The sequence below is a fragment of the Impatiens glandulifera genome, chromosome 3 (assembly GCF_907164915.1).
Source record: "Impatiens glandulifera chromosome 3, dImpGla2.1, whole genome shotgun sequence".
In the NCBI taxonomy this organism is placed as follows: domain Eukaryota; kingdom Viridiplantae; phylum Streptophyta; class Magnoliopsida; order Ericales; family Balsaminaceae; genus Impatiens; species Impatiens glandulifera.
Genome location: NC_061864.1, coordinates 14,953,611 through 14,973,138, shown reverse-complemented (window position 1 = coordinate 14,973,138; position 19,528 = coordinate 14,953,611). Strand labels below are relative to the sequence as shown.

Here is a 19,528-nt window from a genome sequence, read left to right as displayed (position 1 = left end):
ATTAAAAATACTATAAAATATGGACATTCCTATGTGAACACAAATTATGTAAACTTTAAGCACCTCTCTTTCTCTCCGTGTGAAGATATTTGATAAGTCCAAAGATAAGGTGAAAAAAATCAGCAGGTAAAGTTTTGGAAGAAATATTTTTCACAACAACAAATTCTTCTTGAATTTGTAACAAAACGAACCAAAATCAATTTAATGTTGTATTCGTTTGTGAAATATTTCGTTCTCTTATTTTCCAATCTCACATGAATATATATTCTTGCGTGTAGTGAGGTATTAAAGTAACGTGTAGTGAGGTATTAAAGTAATTTATCTTATTTTCCAATCTCACATGAATATATATTCTTGCGTGTAGTGAAGTATTAAAGTAATTTATCCGTCATCTGAAGCATGAAAATTTATCATTTTTTATCCAATTGAGATTAAGCTCCAAACCATCTAACCAATAAATTTGAAGGAAAGTTATTTTAGATTTTTTTTTATCAAATGTAATTGTTTTCTGGCACTATGATTTCTCACCTTATCTCCATTTAGAAAAATTATATATATGAAAAGGGCAGTCCTTAACTCCATATCATCTCCTACACTTTTTAAACGACTCAAGTCTAACCCCTCCCCTTAAAAATTTGGGATAATTGGCATCTAATCCTTTATCTAAACCTCCAAATAAACTTTGGATAAAAACCATGTCCTTTTTTCGGGTTAAAATCTATAAAATGCTTACATAACAACAAACCCTTTAGTCCAAGTCTCATCATTCAGGTCATCTATGCTTATTCTTTATAACATAAATCGTGCTAAAAACGAGAAAAAATCACGGCACAAAAAAGTTTGAGATCAATACCCAAACGCACAAAGTACAGTAATCCCTCAAAAGAGCTCCAGAAAACTTAAATTTGGGTCCTGGAGAAGGCGAAGGTCTTACCATTACACCATGACATTGTTTTTGGTAGGAAATAAACTTTTACTCTTTAAACTTATTGTGTTCTTTAAGAGAAACATAGTAGAATGTATAACCTATATACCCTCCAAAATGTGAGAGAGCTCATACCATATAAGTGAAAAATCTCCTATGACCAATCTAATCTAATACTCTGATGCTAAATCAGTACAAATAATTAAGTATAAGCACAACCAGTAGACAGCCCAAAGAACCACAGAACTTGAGAAATTATTGATATCACATTGTCATATGTTCATTGAAATGTTAAAAGTGCACAAAAGAACAGTCGAGTACAAACCAAACAGACGAACAAACATTCACCACAAACGTTCAAAATCAAACACATGGTTCTGAACAAGTATAACACGAGACAATGAAACAGAAATCATTGGTTCTAGTTCTCTGTCTTCGGAAGCATCAAATCTATAAAATGACAGCAAGAAAAGTTTGTGGTTTATAAAATGAAAGACAACACAACACCAAGGAAACAGTGAAAGCCTTGGGAACTACCATGCAATAACACAACACATGGTAATGGCCTCTCACTGCTTCAAACAATGTCAGGGAAGAAATCAGTCTGTCTCCTTCCCTTATACTCTGTGTTCCATGGCAAGACAGTCAGTTACTTCTTGCTTTATGTTGCATCCTTCAAGAATGACACCAATGTTTAATAAAAATACTGTATCAATCTCTAAATTCACCATTGTATCTTTGAAATATAATCAAATAAGCTCTCAAGTCTCATTTCCTCATCAACTGAATCCTTTATATCATTGTTTGGTTTTGGGTATAAAGACATGAAAAATTATATGAAAATTATTTTAAGAAAAAAGAAGAAATAAGGGTAGTTTGATATTTATGTTGATGATTTGAATGATATGATTTTGATTGAATGGTGGGTCACTTGAGATTAAACCCAAATAACCCAATCCAAACAAGGCCGATAAAATAATGGATTGAAAAAAAACCAAATAAGTTCCAAATAACCCCTTATCCCATCATCAATCACTTCTTCAAGCAAATCATCAACCCTAATAAAAAATTACCCTTACTTTAATTTTTGTAATATTTTAAGATAAAAAGATATTTAAATCAAATAACCCCAAATAATCTATCTACTTTTACATCAATAAAGTCGGTTTATTTAAAAAACGAATCCTACATCAAACAAGCTTTAAGTAAAATTTACTCACCTGACAAGTTCTCATTTGAATGTTGTTCATTGAAGGACATACTCCTGATAGGAGAACAATAACTGAATCCTGATCTTGAACAGTCGTTGAATATCTCCCATGCTGTCTCAGGAGCATTCATTGGTATGCCGACATTCATTCCATCATTGAACACATTACAGTTTTTAGACGTTTCAGGATAATAGTTGTCTTTGGGGGTTTTCGTATGGGATCCATACAGTACTGCTTCCAAGAGACCGCTATTGCGACATGAAAGGCAATCTGAATGTGAATTTTCAGTTTTAGGGGACAACATCAGGGTATCGACAGACTCAAGTGAAGGCAGTGGAGATGGTGTTTCCCAACTGCCCAGTTGAGGATCTAAATATTGGAGTGAAGGGAGCTCCGACTTCATGGCCCAAGGAACAGGCCCAGAAGAAGAAGAAGAATTGGCATTCGAAAAAGCTTCGCTGCCAGGTAGAAAATATGATGATGGCGGGGGTTCAGCAGTATGATTGTGATCATATGCACCCAAAAAGCCAAAGGTAGAAGAGATCTTCTCAGGAACAACATCTTGACTTTGATTATATGGAAGGAAATTGTATTTGTAGGGGAGCATGTCAGTTGATTCCTTAGGAGGCTTTGATTGTTGCAGCATTGGTAATACCAAGCTATCACTGTGAGAAGAGGTGAATCCCGGAAGTATCAAAGTACTTGTAGGGTTGCTATCAAGCAGAGATTGTGCATACAAAGGATTGTTGCTTTCTAGATTCTTAAATTCCACAGAAGGAATATCCATGTTATAAAATGGGTAGATATCAGACTGGTAAGTATTGCAATTTGAGAAAGACCCCATGTTTCCACTCTGTTGTTGATTCTCATGCAATGCTTGACAGATATCGGGGGGATATACTGATACCCCAGCACGCTGGCATCTTTTGATCCTGGTATTCCAGTAATTCTTTATCTCATTATCTGTCCGTCCAGGTAACTGAACAAAAAGGAAAGCAACCCAATTCTTAGTAAAGCCTGTCTGGAAAAAAGACAAGAGTTTATGATGTAGGTATTTTAGTAATAATCTGACTTTTTGAAGAAAAAAATCATTTTATGAAAAGGTGGATTGTTTATGTAAAATATTCTTTGTATTGAATATTTTAAAATATTATATAAAACTAAAGTTATTTTAGTATTTAGTTCATGATTGATTGAATAATTTGATTAAGGAAGTGGTTGATGATGGTATAATTGAGCCTTGTTTGATCTGGGTTATTTGATTTTAATAAATCACTGTCCCATCAACAATCCCCTCATTAATTACATCAATCATATCATCAACAAAAATACTCTCTATTTATTTTTTAAACATTCATAATATATTTATATCCTAATGTCTTCTGTCCCATGATTCTAATGCTTGACTTGACTCAAACAGAAAAAAGAAAAAATGATCAGCAACAACTACTCATGGCCATGACAATTGTAAACTATATTCATAATAGCATGAGATAATTATTGCTCCAGGAAAAGAAAAATAGGGAGCGGATAGGCACGTACCTCGGCAGCCATACGGGCCCATTTGTTTCCCATCTTAGCATGCAGTTCAATGATGCGTCGTTCTTCATCCGGAGAGAATGCACCTTTCTTCAGATTTGGTCTTAGATGATTTGCCCATCGTAAACGACAGCTTTTCCCACATCGAGAGAGGCCAGAGTGCTTCTGAACAGCATTCCAGTTACCCTCTCCATGTTCATTTACATATTCAACCAAAATGGTATCTTCTGCTGTGGTCCAGGGTCCTTTCTTCAGAAGTCCACCTCCTGAGTTCCCACAACCATTGAGTTCTTCAACTGATGGTGAATTCAAACCATCTGTAGACGTGACCGTCTCCTCACTCTCACTTGACATAATGTAGAGTGTTTAATATGTTAAACCAAACACTGCAGATCTCCAAATAAGTAAATTCTCAGAAATATATTTGATGGGACAAATCAATAAGGTGTGCTTGGTTAGGGGTGAATAACATTGACATTGGAATTGGAAGGGGGGCAATTGTGTATATATTTGATTTAGAATTTGAATTCTTGTGGAATTAAAACAAGTGTATATCTTTTTAGTTTGAATTCCACTTAAATTAAGTAAGAAAAAAGAAGAAGATAGTCAATCAAATCTCTTAAGAATGACAATTCCATGATTCTAATTCCAATTCCCCTCATCCTAACACAACTTAACAGGAGAAATGCACTACAATAGCATGATATGGAGTTCCTAAACAAGCCCTATAATATGCATAGAAGGAGAAGCAAATATGCCAAATCCACATAGCAATGATGTAACAAATAGTATAGTTAGTTGTTTGCTTAAACAATAAAATTAGCACAAGCATGTGCATCTGAGTCTTTGCTGCAATATATAACAACTAAGTTCAATGCCACTATCACTTAAATCCTAATTGTTATAATGTTAAGAACAATGTCAAATCTGCAATAAAATTAAGCCCATAATTACAGGATTATTACTAGGTCTATGTTTACAACTGTTTGATAACTACCAAGAGATTCTTCACATGGTATTGCCCTTTCTCTATTGTTGCACTGTGCTTATTGGAGAAACATGTTATAACAGCAAGTGATTTCAGCAAATAAATTACAGTCATAAAATTTAGTAATACAAATTAGAAGAAACTAGTAAAATAAACAAAGAACCATTATCTATACCAATGGAGCTACAGGTTCGGTTGATCAGTGAGCGCTCGATTGTTTGCAACATTGCTGCTCCGCTCCCAGCCAGATAAAAGTTAAAGGTTCCTAAAACGCCAATGATATTTTCTTATATGAGAAGAAATTACAAATGAAATTACAAGAACTTTCAAGGAAAACAGCTATACAACAATTCAAAAATAAATAGAAGCTAGAATCAACCAGATTTAGGTTTGCATCCTAAGAGACAGCCAATAAAACATGACTAACCACGACCTATATGAATAACTAGTTGATCGGAACACAAAATTAGGACCAATTAACAAGTAAAAAGACGAACCAGCTCAGATCTGAGTCGAAGATTCGACACCGAGCAAGTGAACATCAAATGGATCAAGTTTAGGCTGGCGAAATTTGCTAATGAAAGGAGCAGATGGAGCGGCACTTACCTACCTTATTTCAGCCGTAATGTGCAATCCAATCATAGAGTTGGTAGACGACGGATTTAAAAACGGAGATCAAGTAATTGATCGGATAAAGCTCGTAGCAGTGATTACAACAGTCTGAAGCTAGCTAGTTTAGATAAAGAAAGAAGAGAAGAGATTGCATAATTACCGTGTGTATAATATATATGTATATATATAAAGTATAAACAAAGTATGAAGTATGAAGTATGAACTAGGCATAGAATTATGGATGTACTTTATGATGATTTCTGAAAAATGTACTTAAAGCTTCGAAAATCACCTGGCTCCTTGCACCTCCATTAGGAGCCCTAAACTATGTGGAAATTCTGGAGAAGGAAGAATTATCAGATATCCGATGAGAGAGAAACCAAATGAGCTGATTAACCGACTTCAACTTTAAAGAATATTTTATTAAATATATCATATTTCTAACTACTAATTCCATTCTAGATCCATAATTATCTAAATCTATCAAAATCAACATTATTCTTATAATTCATTTAATCTCTATTATTAATGTAATATTTATAATAGAAATACTACTTCCAGCTAATTATTTAAAATATATATATATATAAATAGAATTTATATTAAATATAATAAATAACCTCAAAAATCGTTATGATTATTTTAGTTATATATAATTAATAATTAAAATTTAGGAATTGCAAAACGAAATTAGCATCATCATTTTAGCAAGACTGATTTAGAGCTTGTTTGATTTGAGTTAAGGGAAGAAAATCGGGTTATGATTAAATTTATTGTTTGATAAAATAATTTAAGTGATTAATGATGAAATAATTTCATATAAAATGTATATGGAGACTTCGTTCCATAATAGAGTTTTACTTTTGGTAGGACGCAATATATGATAGTTTTTATGTGGACATTGCTAAAAGTTGTTCATTAATATGCTCTCATATAATTTTTATTAGGAAAAAATTTGAGAGTCAAAGATTTCATCTAAGATCTCGGTCTTTGGAAAAAACGTTATTCATGATGAAATTCTAACAGATGATATGTGCATGAAAAAATGTTGTATTATGACTAGGCGTTGTCGTATGTGTCAAGAAGAGGTTGAATCTACACCTCACTTACTTTTGCGTTGTTGAGAGATGACTAGTATTTGGAGCCTTTTGTGAAGTATTACTAATTTATTAGGTGATGCTCAATTCTTTAGGTAGTTGCTGAAAAGTTTGAATTGATGTTGTTGATATGGTAGGATTACATATTTGTTTACCATCCCAATTATTCTTTGGTGAACTATTTGGTTTGAGATAAATCGTTGAACTTTCAATGATCGTAGTTGTCCGATGCGTATCATTCAAAATAATATTATTATGATATTTTCTGATATTCGTTTAGGAATTGCAGTAGAGTCTGTCGGAGAGTTAATCATTCTTTTCGAAAATTTACGAGCTCGATAACCTTTTAAGTATTGTTTTTTATTATTATTTATTTATTATTTTCATGTCATGTTTTGTCGTTATGTTTAAACAATTATTTTTTTCCATTTTAATATACATAAACCTTTTTAAAAAAAATATCTCATATAAAAAATTCTCTTATTATAAACTTACTTAAGTTGGAAATCTAAATAAATTCCTATCTTTTAAATATATTTATTTTAAAATAACAATCTCAAAACTAATAAACTCGTACCAAATCCAAACTCAATTAATTTAATTAATTATAAAATGTACAAATAATTCACTAAATTTACAGAAAAGTTGAAGTGGGCAAGTGGGCATAGCAGAGTGTAAGGGTGTAAGCGGTTCGGTTTGGTCAGTTTATGGATCGAAATACACATTCAAACCGTTGAGATCGATTTACTAAATTTGAAGTCGTTGGTTTAGTCGGTTTAATCGGTTTATTCAGTTTAAAAACACAATTATCAAATCTACATAAATAATTATAAAAAAATACTTAAAATCTGTTACTAGACTATAAAATCTTCAAAATAATGACTTAAAGTCACAAAATCTATTAAGAACTACATAAATATAAAGAAAAACATTGAATCTAAAGCCAGGTGGAGAAGGTTACCTGAACAATGGTCGAACTAAACTCTGAAGAGTTTTTTTTTTCAATTTTTCTAAGCTTAGAGTTGACCTAATCATCAAAAATCAAAATATATATCTTTTACTCAACTCCCAAGATGAATGATGAACTTAAAATCATAAACAACAATGAAAATAGATAATCGAAGTTTTTATTCTTACCTTTAGTCATTATTCTCGATTTCGTCTTTGATTCTTGAAAAATATAAATTGGAGTTTTGAATATGAGAGCTAAAAGCTAACTTTAGAGAGTTATTCGGTAGAGAAAATGTGTGAATAGAGATTAACATTGTAATATTGTAACGTTAAAGATGAATTCAGCCATTCTTAGTATAAAGCTTTTTTTAGACTAGTGAGAGAAATAATTAATTACTAAATCAAAGAAAAAATGGTATAATTGTAAATAAAAAAAGAACAGAGCCAGCTTCAGCAGTTGAGCTTACAGGTTGCAGCGGATAAGACTGGACATACTGACATTGAACAGTGAAGAGCCTGAATCATCAATTACTTTATTATTATAATATATAACTAGTGAGGTTTCCGTACATTTGCACGGTTAAAAATAAAATAACAATTTTATCCTCACCTACTTTACCGAGTTTTATCAACTCACTTTGGTCAACCAACAATCTTAATTTCACCCACTTACCAACTCACTTTCGTTAGCTAACATATTTTATATTACACAACCATCTCCTTTTTACCAAGCTTTACCTACTCATTTCCATCAATCAACCAATATATTCATTAATCCCTCTGTACCATTATTACAAATTTGCACCGGATGAGATTCAAACCATCGATCTTTATTATGTAGAAACAATTACACCACTTAAAATTGTTGTTTTTTTATAAATTTATATATAAATATATAATTGATATGACTAATAAAATTATATATATATATATATATAATGTTATATATATAATAAATTATATAAACGAATTTAAAATATTATTAGATTAATTTTTTTAAAATGTTGAAGTTATATTATTAGAAATATCATACTTTCATTAATTTTGAAGTCAATTTTAAAATATAAAATGGTATTAACCTTGTTGGTTAAAATGTTAAACTTATATTGTGAGGGTGTAAGTTTAAAACTTGTATATATCACATTTTTTATTTAATTTTTCAAGCTTATGGGTGGGCAGGTCAACCCACGACCCGACCCAAATATCCATTTACTCTCACATACATATCCAAATTAGTCACAGCTCTCGATTCGGCAAGCTGGACACTTTAAAAAGTAAGCATTATTATTATTATTATATATATATTATATTATATTATATTAATATACAGAGAAAAGGAATAACGTAATCGTATTATACAAAATTAGTATAATATTCGGTTCGGTCGTTAAACCGACGAATTATGATACCGCAAACCGACCAACCGAACTGTATAGTTCGGTTGAGTCAAATCAGATTCGATTTGAACTCGGTTTAGGTGGTTCGGTTTGGTTTGAACGGTTTCGGTCTGATTTGAACAGTTTGATTGGTTTTCTTATCCCTTATATGATTGTATTAATATGTGAGAATTGATCCAACAAAACAAATAGGATTGATCAATATGCACCCTCCATAATTTTAGGTTAGGTTGGTATCTTATATATTTTTTTATATTGAGTTTCTATCCATGTATTGAAATTTTGATAAATCGAAAAGTATGATACAAATACATACAGAATATTTACAATATATCGCGATTTCAGTACGGTATCAAAATTATGTCGTTAATACCGAAAAATATATGTTTTTTAATCGGAGAAAAATCACAATAAAATAATACACAAATTAGAAGTGAAATCATAAATATTTTGATAAATGAGTCTCCAATTTATTTAAAAAAGGAAATAAATCTATTAAAATTAGAAGGAGAAAAAAATATTTACAAATTGAGCCTGAAATTTGTTTAGATATGGAAATTATTCAAATGAAATTAGAGAAATAAATAAATACAATAAAGTGTTAGAATCTCAAATTTGTCTAAAAACAAATAAATAAAATTATTAATATGTGTAAATGAAAATGAAAATATAAAAATGAGGACTAGTTATTTATAATTTTATTAATCATTAATTATTATTTATTTACTTATTATATATATTTTTAATTTGTAAATATTATTTTGAGTTATTTATTTTTATTTACTGCGTTATAAGTATTTATATATATATATAGTTATTAATTTGTAAATATTATTTAGGTACTATATCTTACCGTTTTTGGGTATATCAAACAAATTTATAATTTTGATATCTTATATGAATTATTTTTTATATACCAAAAATATTGATAATTTCCGTACAAACTACTTTTATAACATATTCATTTAAACAAAAATAAATAAAATAAAGACCATTTAAAACAAATAAAATATATATATATATATATATATATATATATATATTTAAAAAAATCATTATCAAGGAACCAGTAATGGCTGGCCCATAACAATATTTTTTAAAATAAGACACGTAAAAATCTATAAAAAAATAATCAAACAAGCCCATGATAGCTATTAGCTAGCCCAGATATATAATGAATGATAAGTTGCAGATAATTGGCTAAGTTTATTCAATTCAAACATTGATATTTTAATTGTAGTTAACAAATTTAATATTAATTATCAAATAGAAACAAAAACAACTTATATATAAAAATAATTATAATATTTTTTAGATAAATACAAACTAATCATTAATTAGTCTTTATAATCCCGAAAAACGTTACGACACAAACTGTAAACATGTCAAAAAAAATAAAAAATTAAAATCCTCTTTTAGATTATATAATTAGCAAATAGCAATGACTTTGATCTTACTCTCACGTCTCGCTTTATGCCTTTTCATGTTATTTTCAAGTTTGTTATGTTTTATTTCAAGCTCCTTTTGACTGTTTTTTTACTCTTTAATTAGGTTTCATTTCTCACTTATATACCTTTTGTTTATTAAAACTTTATATATATATATATATATATATATATATATATATATATATATATATATATATATATATATATATATATATATATATATTAGAGTTACAAAAATTAATATTAAATAGAAAACATTAGTTCAAAAGTGTCCGTATATGTATTGTATTAATTTAAGAAGATATTTGAGAAATACAATTAAATTCTCAGTTTCTAATATGTTATTTCGAAATTTTACCAAAGAAGAGTTTAATATAACAACTCAAATATTAATGGTGGAAATGATCACCCTCATAATCATAATTTTCAAAAAAAAAAAAAATAGATAATAATAGTAAGTTAACAAAAAAAAAAAAAAAAAGCGTAAATTTATTATTTATTTTTTTGGGGTTGGGTTTGAGCCCAACATAGTCCTAACGTATATTCGCTCTTGATTGTTTCTTATTTTTTGTGATTTTAATTGTTGTTAAGTTAAAAAATAATTCTTAAGAATTTTGTACAAAGGATGCTTAAAACAAAATAAAAAACATAAAATTATTGATAGATTTAAATTTAAATAATTAATTAATAGTTTTTACATGCTTATTAGTATGAAATAAAAATATCTATATTATATGTTATTTTAATTGAGTTTCAAACAATATCTTCAAAATATTTTTTCAAAAGAATATAAATAATTAATAATATCAAGTTTATGTTATAATGTGTCTCCATTTAAGTTATAATGAAGGTTTTAGTTGGAGATTGTACGTATGATCATTTCTCTTTCTTTCATATAGTTACTTTAAATCTTTGTTCCTTTTCATTTATAAATTTAGATTTTAAAAATTGAGGTCTCTGTCTCAATTCTATATATATTATTTACTATCTTAGAAATGAATATGAGTTTATGGATAACCTTAAAACAAATCATTTATTAAGACTATTTCCAACCAAAAGAATCATTTTCAAGTTTATTTTGGTATAAATATCACATTAAACAATAATTTTACTCCAATCGAACAACTCATTATAATATTTTTCCTTACATTAACTTTTATAACTTTTTAATATCACTTTATATATTTCACAATATTATAAATTACACCATAATATTTTAATATTATCCCATTATTTTAAATTTGATTATAAATTAATTATAAAAAATTATTAAATTAAAAATTACAATAATAAAAAAAAGATAAATTTTCAAATGTTATATTATAGTTTTAATATTATTATAATTTTTTAACATTATTATAATTTTTGAACATTATTATAATTTTATTTTAACATTATTATAACTTTATGTTATATAAAAAAATATTATATAAATGAATTAAATTATATAGATAAATTAAAATAACAAATTATATAAATAAGTTTAACGTATAAAATAAATCTAGATTAAGTCTAGGGTTAAATTTAAAAAACAAATAAAATTTTGAGTTTCATGAATAATGCAAACGCATGCGTTTGCAGGAGGAGAGAGAAAATGGTGAAAACCTATTTTGGGTTTGAGTATTGGTAGGGAAAAATGGGTTTTGAGTTTGGGTATTGGTATCAGTTGGAAAAATGGGTTTTAGGTTTGAGTATTGGTATGGTTAAATAATTTATTTTATTAAGAATGTTGAGCTCATTTATTAGACCATCTCCAACCTAAAATCTCATTTTCAAACTCATTTTTGTGTAAATGTCACATTAAACAGTAATTCTTTTTAACCGAAAAACTCATTCTCAAGCCAAAAGAATATTTTTATAATATTTTTTCTTACATCAACTTTTATAACTTTTTAATATTACCTATATATTTTGTAATGTTACAAATTATATCATAATATTTTAATATCATATTATTATTTTAAATTTGATTATAAATTAATTATAAAGATTCAATAATACACAAAAATAAATATTATAAAAAAAATATTGTACAAAATAATATTGATTGATAAAACAAACATTATTAAAAAAATATCATTAAATATTATATTTTTCATTATTATAACTTTTTAACATTATTATAATTTTTTTTAAAACATTATTATATTTTTTTTAACATTATTATTAATTTTGAACATTATTATAAATTTATGTTATATAAATAAATTAAAATTATAAATTATATAAATAAATTAAATAAATAAATTTAATGTATAAAATATACATAAACTAAGTTTAGGGGTTAAATTAAAAAAAGAAAGAAGTTTTGCGATTGTGAACCGTGCAAATGCATATTTTGCGTTTGCAAGAGAGAGAAAATACTGAAAACACATTTTGGGTTTGAGAATGAGTGTCGGTTGGAAGGAAAAATGGCCCAAAACTCATTTTGGGTTTGAGTATGGAGTATGGTTGGAGATGGTTTAACGGAGAATATTTAATTATTATTTTAATATATATTTTTTATTTAATATTAAATTAGATTATTCCAATCTCCTTGCACTTTATAAATATCTATTTTAAATGGTAAAATACAAATAAAACTATCATGTATTTTTTTTTAAAAAATTATTATAAGAAAAAAAAACTTATAAGGAAGTTCTGTTTGTAGATTATTTAAACAAATATTATAAATATATAATAATTTTATAAAATTTTAGATAATAAATATAAACATTTAATTTAAATAAAATAATTATATTTATATAATGTTGATAATTTAATTAAAATATAATTTTAAGGTCAAAATACTATGATTTTTATATTTAAAAATAATAATATATAAATTTACATACTTTACAAATAAGAAATTAACCCTCTGTATGTGAAATAAATAAGAATGTCAATTGAGATTAAATCCAAAAATTATAATATTTCTGGTTAATATTAGAGATAAAACACCTAATAAATAATTAATATTTTATGTTAGTTTTATCATAAATCTCTTTTAAGAATTTAAATTGAGATAGTTGTTGTGCGAAGAGTATAAAATAATATTAATAAAACGAGAGTGGATAAAGATAAGTTTTAATCTATTTAAAAAAAATAGATAAAAAATAAAGCATTAAATTAAAAAAAATTATAAGATAATATCACATTTGTACCATAAATAAATAAAAATATTTTGGAATCAAATAGCCACAAATTTAAAGATTATTTGTCAAAAATTAATCATTAAATTAGAAAAAAAAACTCAAAATCAGAAATAACAGTCAAATTATTTCATTAATTATTTTTGTTATCATTTATTTATTTAATTTTAAAAAAGAAGTTAACATGACCCCATGATTATAACCTCCAAATATTATTAATTTAAAAAATATATATTTACAAAAACATCAAGACTTTGCTACAATTTTTTTTTACAAATCAAAATTTTGTAACGTCAATTAGTTGGAATAAATTTCATCATTAAATTAACTATGGATTTTCTTCCCTAAATCTTTTCAAACTTATGCAACAGATTTTCCTAGGATCCTAGCCATTACAAAAGTTATATATATTGGGTACAATTAAGAGATTATCTATGTTTGGCAATTTTTGCCATGTTAGTGAAATATGTAACCTACTTTATAGCAATATACAAATTTATTAGCTACTTTTAGATAGCTATTTTATTGAAACTATAATTTAATTAGGTCTTGGGTTGTAATCATGTATAATGTATAAGTGAGTCATGGACATTTTAACATGTTATGTGATGAAATAATATTGTTAAGTGTATAACAAACGCATAAAAATATACTATATGCATACCCTTCAATAAAATATAACAAGTATATCCTTCCAACAGTTTCATGAAATAATATGATCTAATGTTTAATTATATGTGATGCAAACACATTAAAATATACTATAAAAGTACCTAATCTCCACATATGTGCTAGCTAGTTATTATATATTATTTTTTATACCACCTAATAAAAATTATTTGTATACTATTCATTATATATATATATATATCATTCCAACAATTTCAGAAACTTAATAAATTACCAATAACTTTATATTAATTCAATTCCATCCTCTAATTATTTTAAATGCACAAATAAGAGAAAAATAGAAGTAACAGACTGATCTGGGTCATCTTCCTCTTTTTTATTAAATGTGAATTATGTGATAGAAATGTTTTACAGAGGTCCCTCAACTTTTTGAAAATGATATGTATATTGAACACATGATAAAATGAGGAGTATTTACATTCAATTAATAGGAAACAAAAATTATAAATAAAGGACAAATAATAGTGAAAAAATTATCAAGTCCAAAATTTATGATCGATTAACTCATGTTAGAATTCGACAAGCATTTATAGTGCACTTCAAACAATGTCAGAAGGATATCATTGTGAAAAAAAAAATCTAGGATGTTTGGAGTTGCTTATGCAATCCAACTATTTTGATTGTTTCGATACTGAATCCAAGTGAGTTCAAAAGCAAATAAATTTGGTGCACCAATTAATATAATATTCTTTAAATTGGTTGAGTAAATTTACGAATTATTTATTTAATTCCCGAAAATTAGTAACACTCCGAAAGAAAAGCGGAATTCAGTGTTCTAAAAAAAAATTACACCATCTTCACAATTTTATAATACATACGACAATGACTAACTCTACGTTCATTTCTTATATAATTATTTTCATTATGAATTTCACATTAATAGAAAACTCTTTTATCCTAAAATTTAGCCTAAACAATATAGAAATAAAATGTTTATCGAACATAACTTGTAACATTATTTTCCGTTGAAAAATCCTTACATCTTTATCTATATATTTATTTAGTTCTTTCGAATTATCCTGATCGATCTACTTATCCTATATCAAATTTGGAGTAAGGTTTTAATTTAAGGATAATGAGACACCTCGTATATCTATTAAACATAGATATCCCTATGTTACACACCATACCATTGAGTTATATTCAAAATTTTGTCATATAATTTTTACACATAGATTCAAACTTACTTTATATCTAGCATCGTCTATGAGTAAAGGTAGGTAGGGGATCAATACTTGGTTTAAACCAAATATCCAATTGAATTCGAATTTTATTTTCGATTTTTGAATTGAATTTTAAACAAATTCGAATTTTGAACAAATTCAAATTTAAATAAAATTTTCGAGTTGGGATTTCAACTTGAAAACTAAACCGAATTTATTTATTATTATTTATTTTAATTATATATTATATAATTTATTACATATAATGAAATGATTATATATAATTTATTATATAATATATTTAAAAAAAATCAATTCATTTTCGAATTAACTAAAATAACATTAGAAGATTTCAAACTAAAAATCGAACCGGTTCTAGTTCTATGCTATCAAAAGAGTTGAACTCTACCACCACTAAGGTAGCCACTAGCCTGGTGGTAATAAATAAAAGAAACATTTTGAGTTTAAGTGGGAGACCACGATTGTCTGGTGTAATGTTAGTTCTTCTTTAATTAAAAAAAATAAAAAAAATGTTAGAGGAATTGATTTTGGTATGACTAGACTAGTAGATGACTTTTTATGTATGATTTTATTATTATTATTATTATTATTAACTTATGTCTGGTTTGGTATGGGTTTTTAAAAAATTCATACAAAATTAAATATTACTTCATTCCTTTTTATTTATCACATCACTCATTTTTATCTATTAAATCACTCAAATCTTTAACCAAAATACTAAAATACCCTTTATTTTAAATTATTATTTTATATTTTATTTATATATATCAATACCTTTTAAGTTTTTTTACCAAAAATAATCATCATCTTCTCAAAATCACCAACAATTATTATTTTTTTTCTCCCTCTAAATTTTTAAAACAACTCCAAACCGAACAAGCTCTTAGTGATAATTAATGGTATAGATGAATTATATAACAGTGTTAAAAAATTATTATTTTTAAAATATTTTAGCTAATAAAAAGTAAGCGAAAAAATTATATATATGTGCCTCCCCTAGGCTGTGCAAATTAGAATTGGGTGAGGATATATATGAATTGCAACTACTCCTCTACTGGTTCTCATTAATGATTAACGGTCCCATAAGGAATCTATTGACCCTTAATTAATTAATTAATAATAATAATAATAAGCTAGCTAGCTATAGCTAGCTTCGATTAAGTGGCGGCTCACTTTGATGGTGAGATCATAACCAATTCTCTAATTGTTTAATTATTGATGTAATTGACTATATATTTATTTACTACTCATCAACACTCATTTCATTTCATTAATCATCAATCAAGATTGGATTTAATGATTAATTCAATTTAATTAATTATATATATATATATATATGCTCATAATATTAATTGATCATGCTCTACCTCTCTACCTACGTACGTACCCTAGCTAGCTATATATTAATTTCCTTTTTTTTTTTTTTTATCTTGTAGGGTCTATCATTTTTAATTAGCACTCTCTTGTTTCATTTATCTCTTGTAGTTGCATGCCCCCACCAAACAATAACAATAATAATATTCTTCTTAATTAATATTATTATTTTTTTAGGATATATAATTATTGGAGTGAGTGAGTGAGTTTGTTTGTGTGTAAGGATGATTTGGTGAAGGGATTGGTTAGTTAGCTATATGGGTTCATTCATGTAATGATTGAAATTGATTAAAATATTTAATTAATAAGTGACGCTAAAAGATTTAAGTTAATTATTTAATATATATTTAGGATAATAGAAGACAATTGATAATTGATTTCCACATAAGTAATGAATTATTAACACATACGTACGTCTAACTGGTCCCCCGCAATTAAAAATGACAAGAAGATGTTAGCTAGTAGCTAGGTAGGGTATAGTGGACCGCACAAACAAACGAGGAATTGAGAAATTAATTAATGAATTAATTAACAAGCGTGTGCAATTGCATTTTAGTCATTGTTTGATTGGGGACTTATATAGTTGAGTTGCAAGGAGTAAAGTTATGTGATGGGGAAAGGGTGGAAAATGTGGGTTAAATGAATATGACAAATCAACCATTAAGAGAAGAAAGAATTAAGACATCAAGCCAAATGGAAGAGGTAGTAATTGGTTGGTTGCCCATGCCTTTCTACATAAAACTCTTCGTATAGACAATTTCTTATTTCTTAATTTATTTATGGGTTATTAAAATCGGTCTCAAAAGAGTGAACAGCAACAAAGCTGGTATTGTGATATTTCTTCAAAATTCTTTGGCAGAGATTCAGATTGACAAGTCTATTATTTTAAGAGGATGCATCGTTGACCTTTTTGAAGGATCATCGAAAAGATAATGTGTGTGCGGTGGCTTCATGTATTTTATTTTATGTCATTTATTTTTGATGTATTTCTTCATATTTGTAGTCATTTTATCAGGTTTCTCCTTTGTTGTTGTTCTTTTTTTTCTTGATGTTTTTGTGGTCCTGCTTAAATAAATTTATTTGAATGTAATAAAATATCTTTTTTTACATAGGGGCGGATCATGAAATAGTGTTGGGTGAGCTTAAAAAAAAATTGATCGTGGGCTTATAAATTTAATGAGAAAACTTTAAATAGAAGTAGTGGATAAATGTAAGTTTTACCATTTTTTTACTAATTAGAAAAACAAACATTAAAGTATATTAAAACATTTTAAGAAATTATCGGGTATAGTCAAATTTTAACCGTAAAAACAAATAAAAATAAAATTCTTAACTTTTATATCGTGTTACCTAGATATTATATTTATATTTGTACTTGGAGTATTAACCAACAAGTTGTAAATATAATTTTCGTAAGAAAATACTAATTTAGTAAAAAAAATGGAATTACTTTCACATACGAGTGATGAAGTAAAATAAATTTCTAAGATCTGTTACTTAAATAAGTAAAAATTCTAAGATCTTTTACATAAATAAGTAAAAATTGGAATTTTATAATTTTCATATAGATAGTATAAAAAAGAAGTAAAACTTTCAAATGAGGCGAGAAAAAAAGGATTCCCATATTGATTGACAGGAATTATAGTCCTTTCCAGCTCATCAGACAAGATGTGCCATATATGTCTTGTTGAATCTTCAAACATTTTTTTATATTTAATTTATTACTTAATTTAATCATGTCTCATTACTAAACCAGTCAATTAAACAAGTAAATAATTAATTAAATAAGTAACTCTTTTCTTTTTTTCAAAAGTTTTGGCAGACATCTCTATGGTCTAGTTTGATTCCAAAACTGTAACCATAGAAAGACATCTATTCTACTTCTAAAAAATATAGTTGGTCTTGTTCGGACTCGGTTATTTTAATAATTCAAACAAAATTAAATATTATTTTATTCATCTCTCATTCATTTAATCACTCAATTCATTAAATAAAATACTAAAATATCATTTATTTTAAATTATTATTTTTTATTTTATTTATATATATCCATACTTTTTAAGTTTTTACTAATAATAATCGTCACTTTCTCAAAATCATAAATAATAATTATTTTTTTCTCCCTTTAAATTATTCAAATAGCATTAATCATCCTAGGAAGCTTCTAGCTTATATATATGGGCGTTTGCGTAATAAGTTGCTACAGTAATTTTGCGTAATAAGTTCACGCAAAAAATTATAATCAAACACACTTTTACGTTTAAACTCAATTTTCTATCTACTTTCCTACACAGCGTTTAAGATTATAGTCTCAGCTTTTTTCTCTCATCAATTTTAAATATTTTTTTATTCATTCTCTCTCATCTATTTCATTCATTTTTAATCCTTTTATTAATTCTTTCATCAATTTAATCTCTCCCTAATTATTTTATTCATTTTCTCTCATCTATTCCATATATTTATAATATTTTTATATATTTATATATAATTATTATAATAAAAAACATACATTTAAATATATTTTTATTTATTATTTATAATACATGTATCTTAATATATAAATAATTAAATGAAATATAAAATATAAATACATTATGAATTTTTTATTTATAATTATAGTTTTAGAAATTAAACTAGCCTTAATTATCCAAAAGTAACGAATTATAAGATGAGAGAGCTCAAAAATAAATGAACAATTGAAAAATTAGATAGAGGAGAGTATGGAAATATGAAATATATATATAATAATAATTTTTTTTTCATTATTTATTTTAAAATATATTATTTTTTAATTTAAGTCATTTATTAATATTTAAAATTATATATTAACAAAAAAAAATTATAAAAATTAATATATTAATATAATTTATTTTGAAATATATATTATTTTTTAATTTAAATCATCTATTAATATTTAAAATTAAATTAATAAATATATATATCATTATATATAATATTAATTATTAAATAATATTATAAAT

At 26.2% G+C, this 19,528-nt stretch overlaps 1 protein-coding gene across 2 annotated transcripts; it reads right to left on the bottom strand.

Annotated features, from left to right (window-relative positions):
- Nucleotides 1-1,409: 1,409 nt before the first annotated feature.
- Nucleotides 1,410-5,676, bottom strand: LOC124929550 (transcription factor GAMYB-like). Of its 2 annotated transcripts, none has more exons than XM_047469945.1 (6): nucleotides 5,568-5,676; nucleotides 5,270-5,393; nucleotides 4,839-4,928; nucleotides 3,679-4,061; nucleotides 2,146-3,115; nucleotides 1,410-1,598 (listed from the first exon to the last, which is right to left on the bottom strand). In XM_047469945.1, the coding sequence occupies exons 4-6, from the start codon at nucleotides 4,027-4,029 to the stop codon at nucleotides 1,543-1,545; spliced, it is 1,377 nt and encodes a 458-aa protein (XP_047325901.1). In that variant the 5' UTR covers nucleotides 4,030-4,061; nucleotides 4,839-4,928; nucleotides 5,270-5,393; nucleotides 5,568-5,676; the 3' UTR covers nucleotides 1,410-1,542. The 2 variants fall into 2 exon arrangements, with proteins under 2 accessions (XP_047325901.1, XP_047325902.1); XM_047469946.1 differs by having other exon boundaries at nucleotides 5,274-5,393.
- Between the last annotated feature and the right edge of the window lie 13,852 nt (nucleotides 5,677-19,528).

Coding starts and splice junctions, on each gene's coding strand:
- LOC124929550 (XM_047469945.1), bottom strand. CDS start 4,029: ATGTCAAGTGAGAGTGAGGAGACGGTCACGTCTACAGATGGTTTGAAT. Junction 3,116..3,678: donor GGGCCCGTATGGCTGCCGAG/GTACGTGCCTAT, acceptor CTTTTTGTTCAG/TTACCTGGACGGACAGATAA. Junction 1,599..2,145: donor TTCAAATGAGAACTTGTCAG/GTGAGTAAATTT, acceptor TCATTCTTGAAG/GATGCAACATAAAGCAAGAA.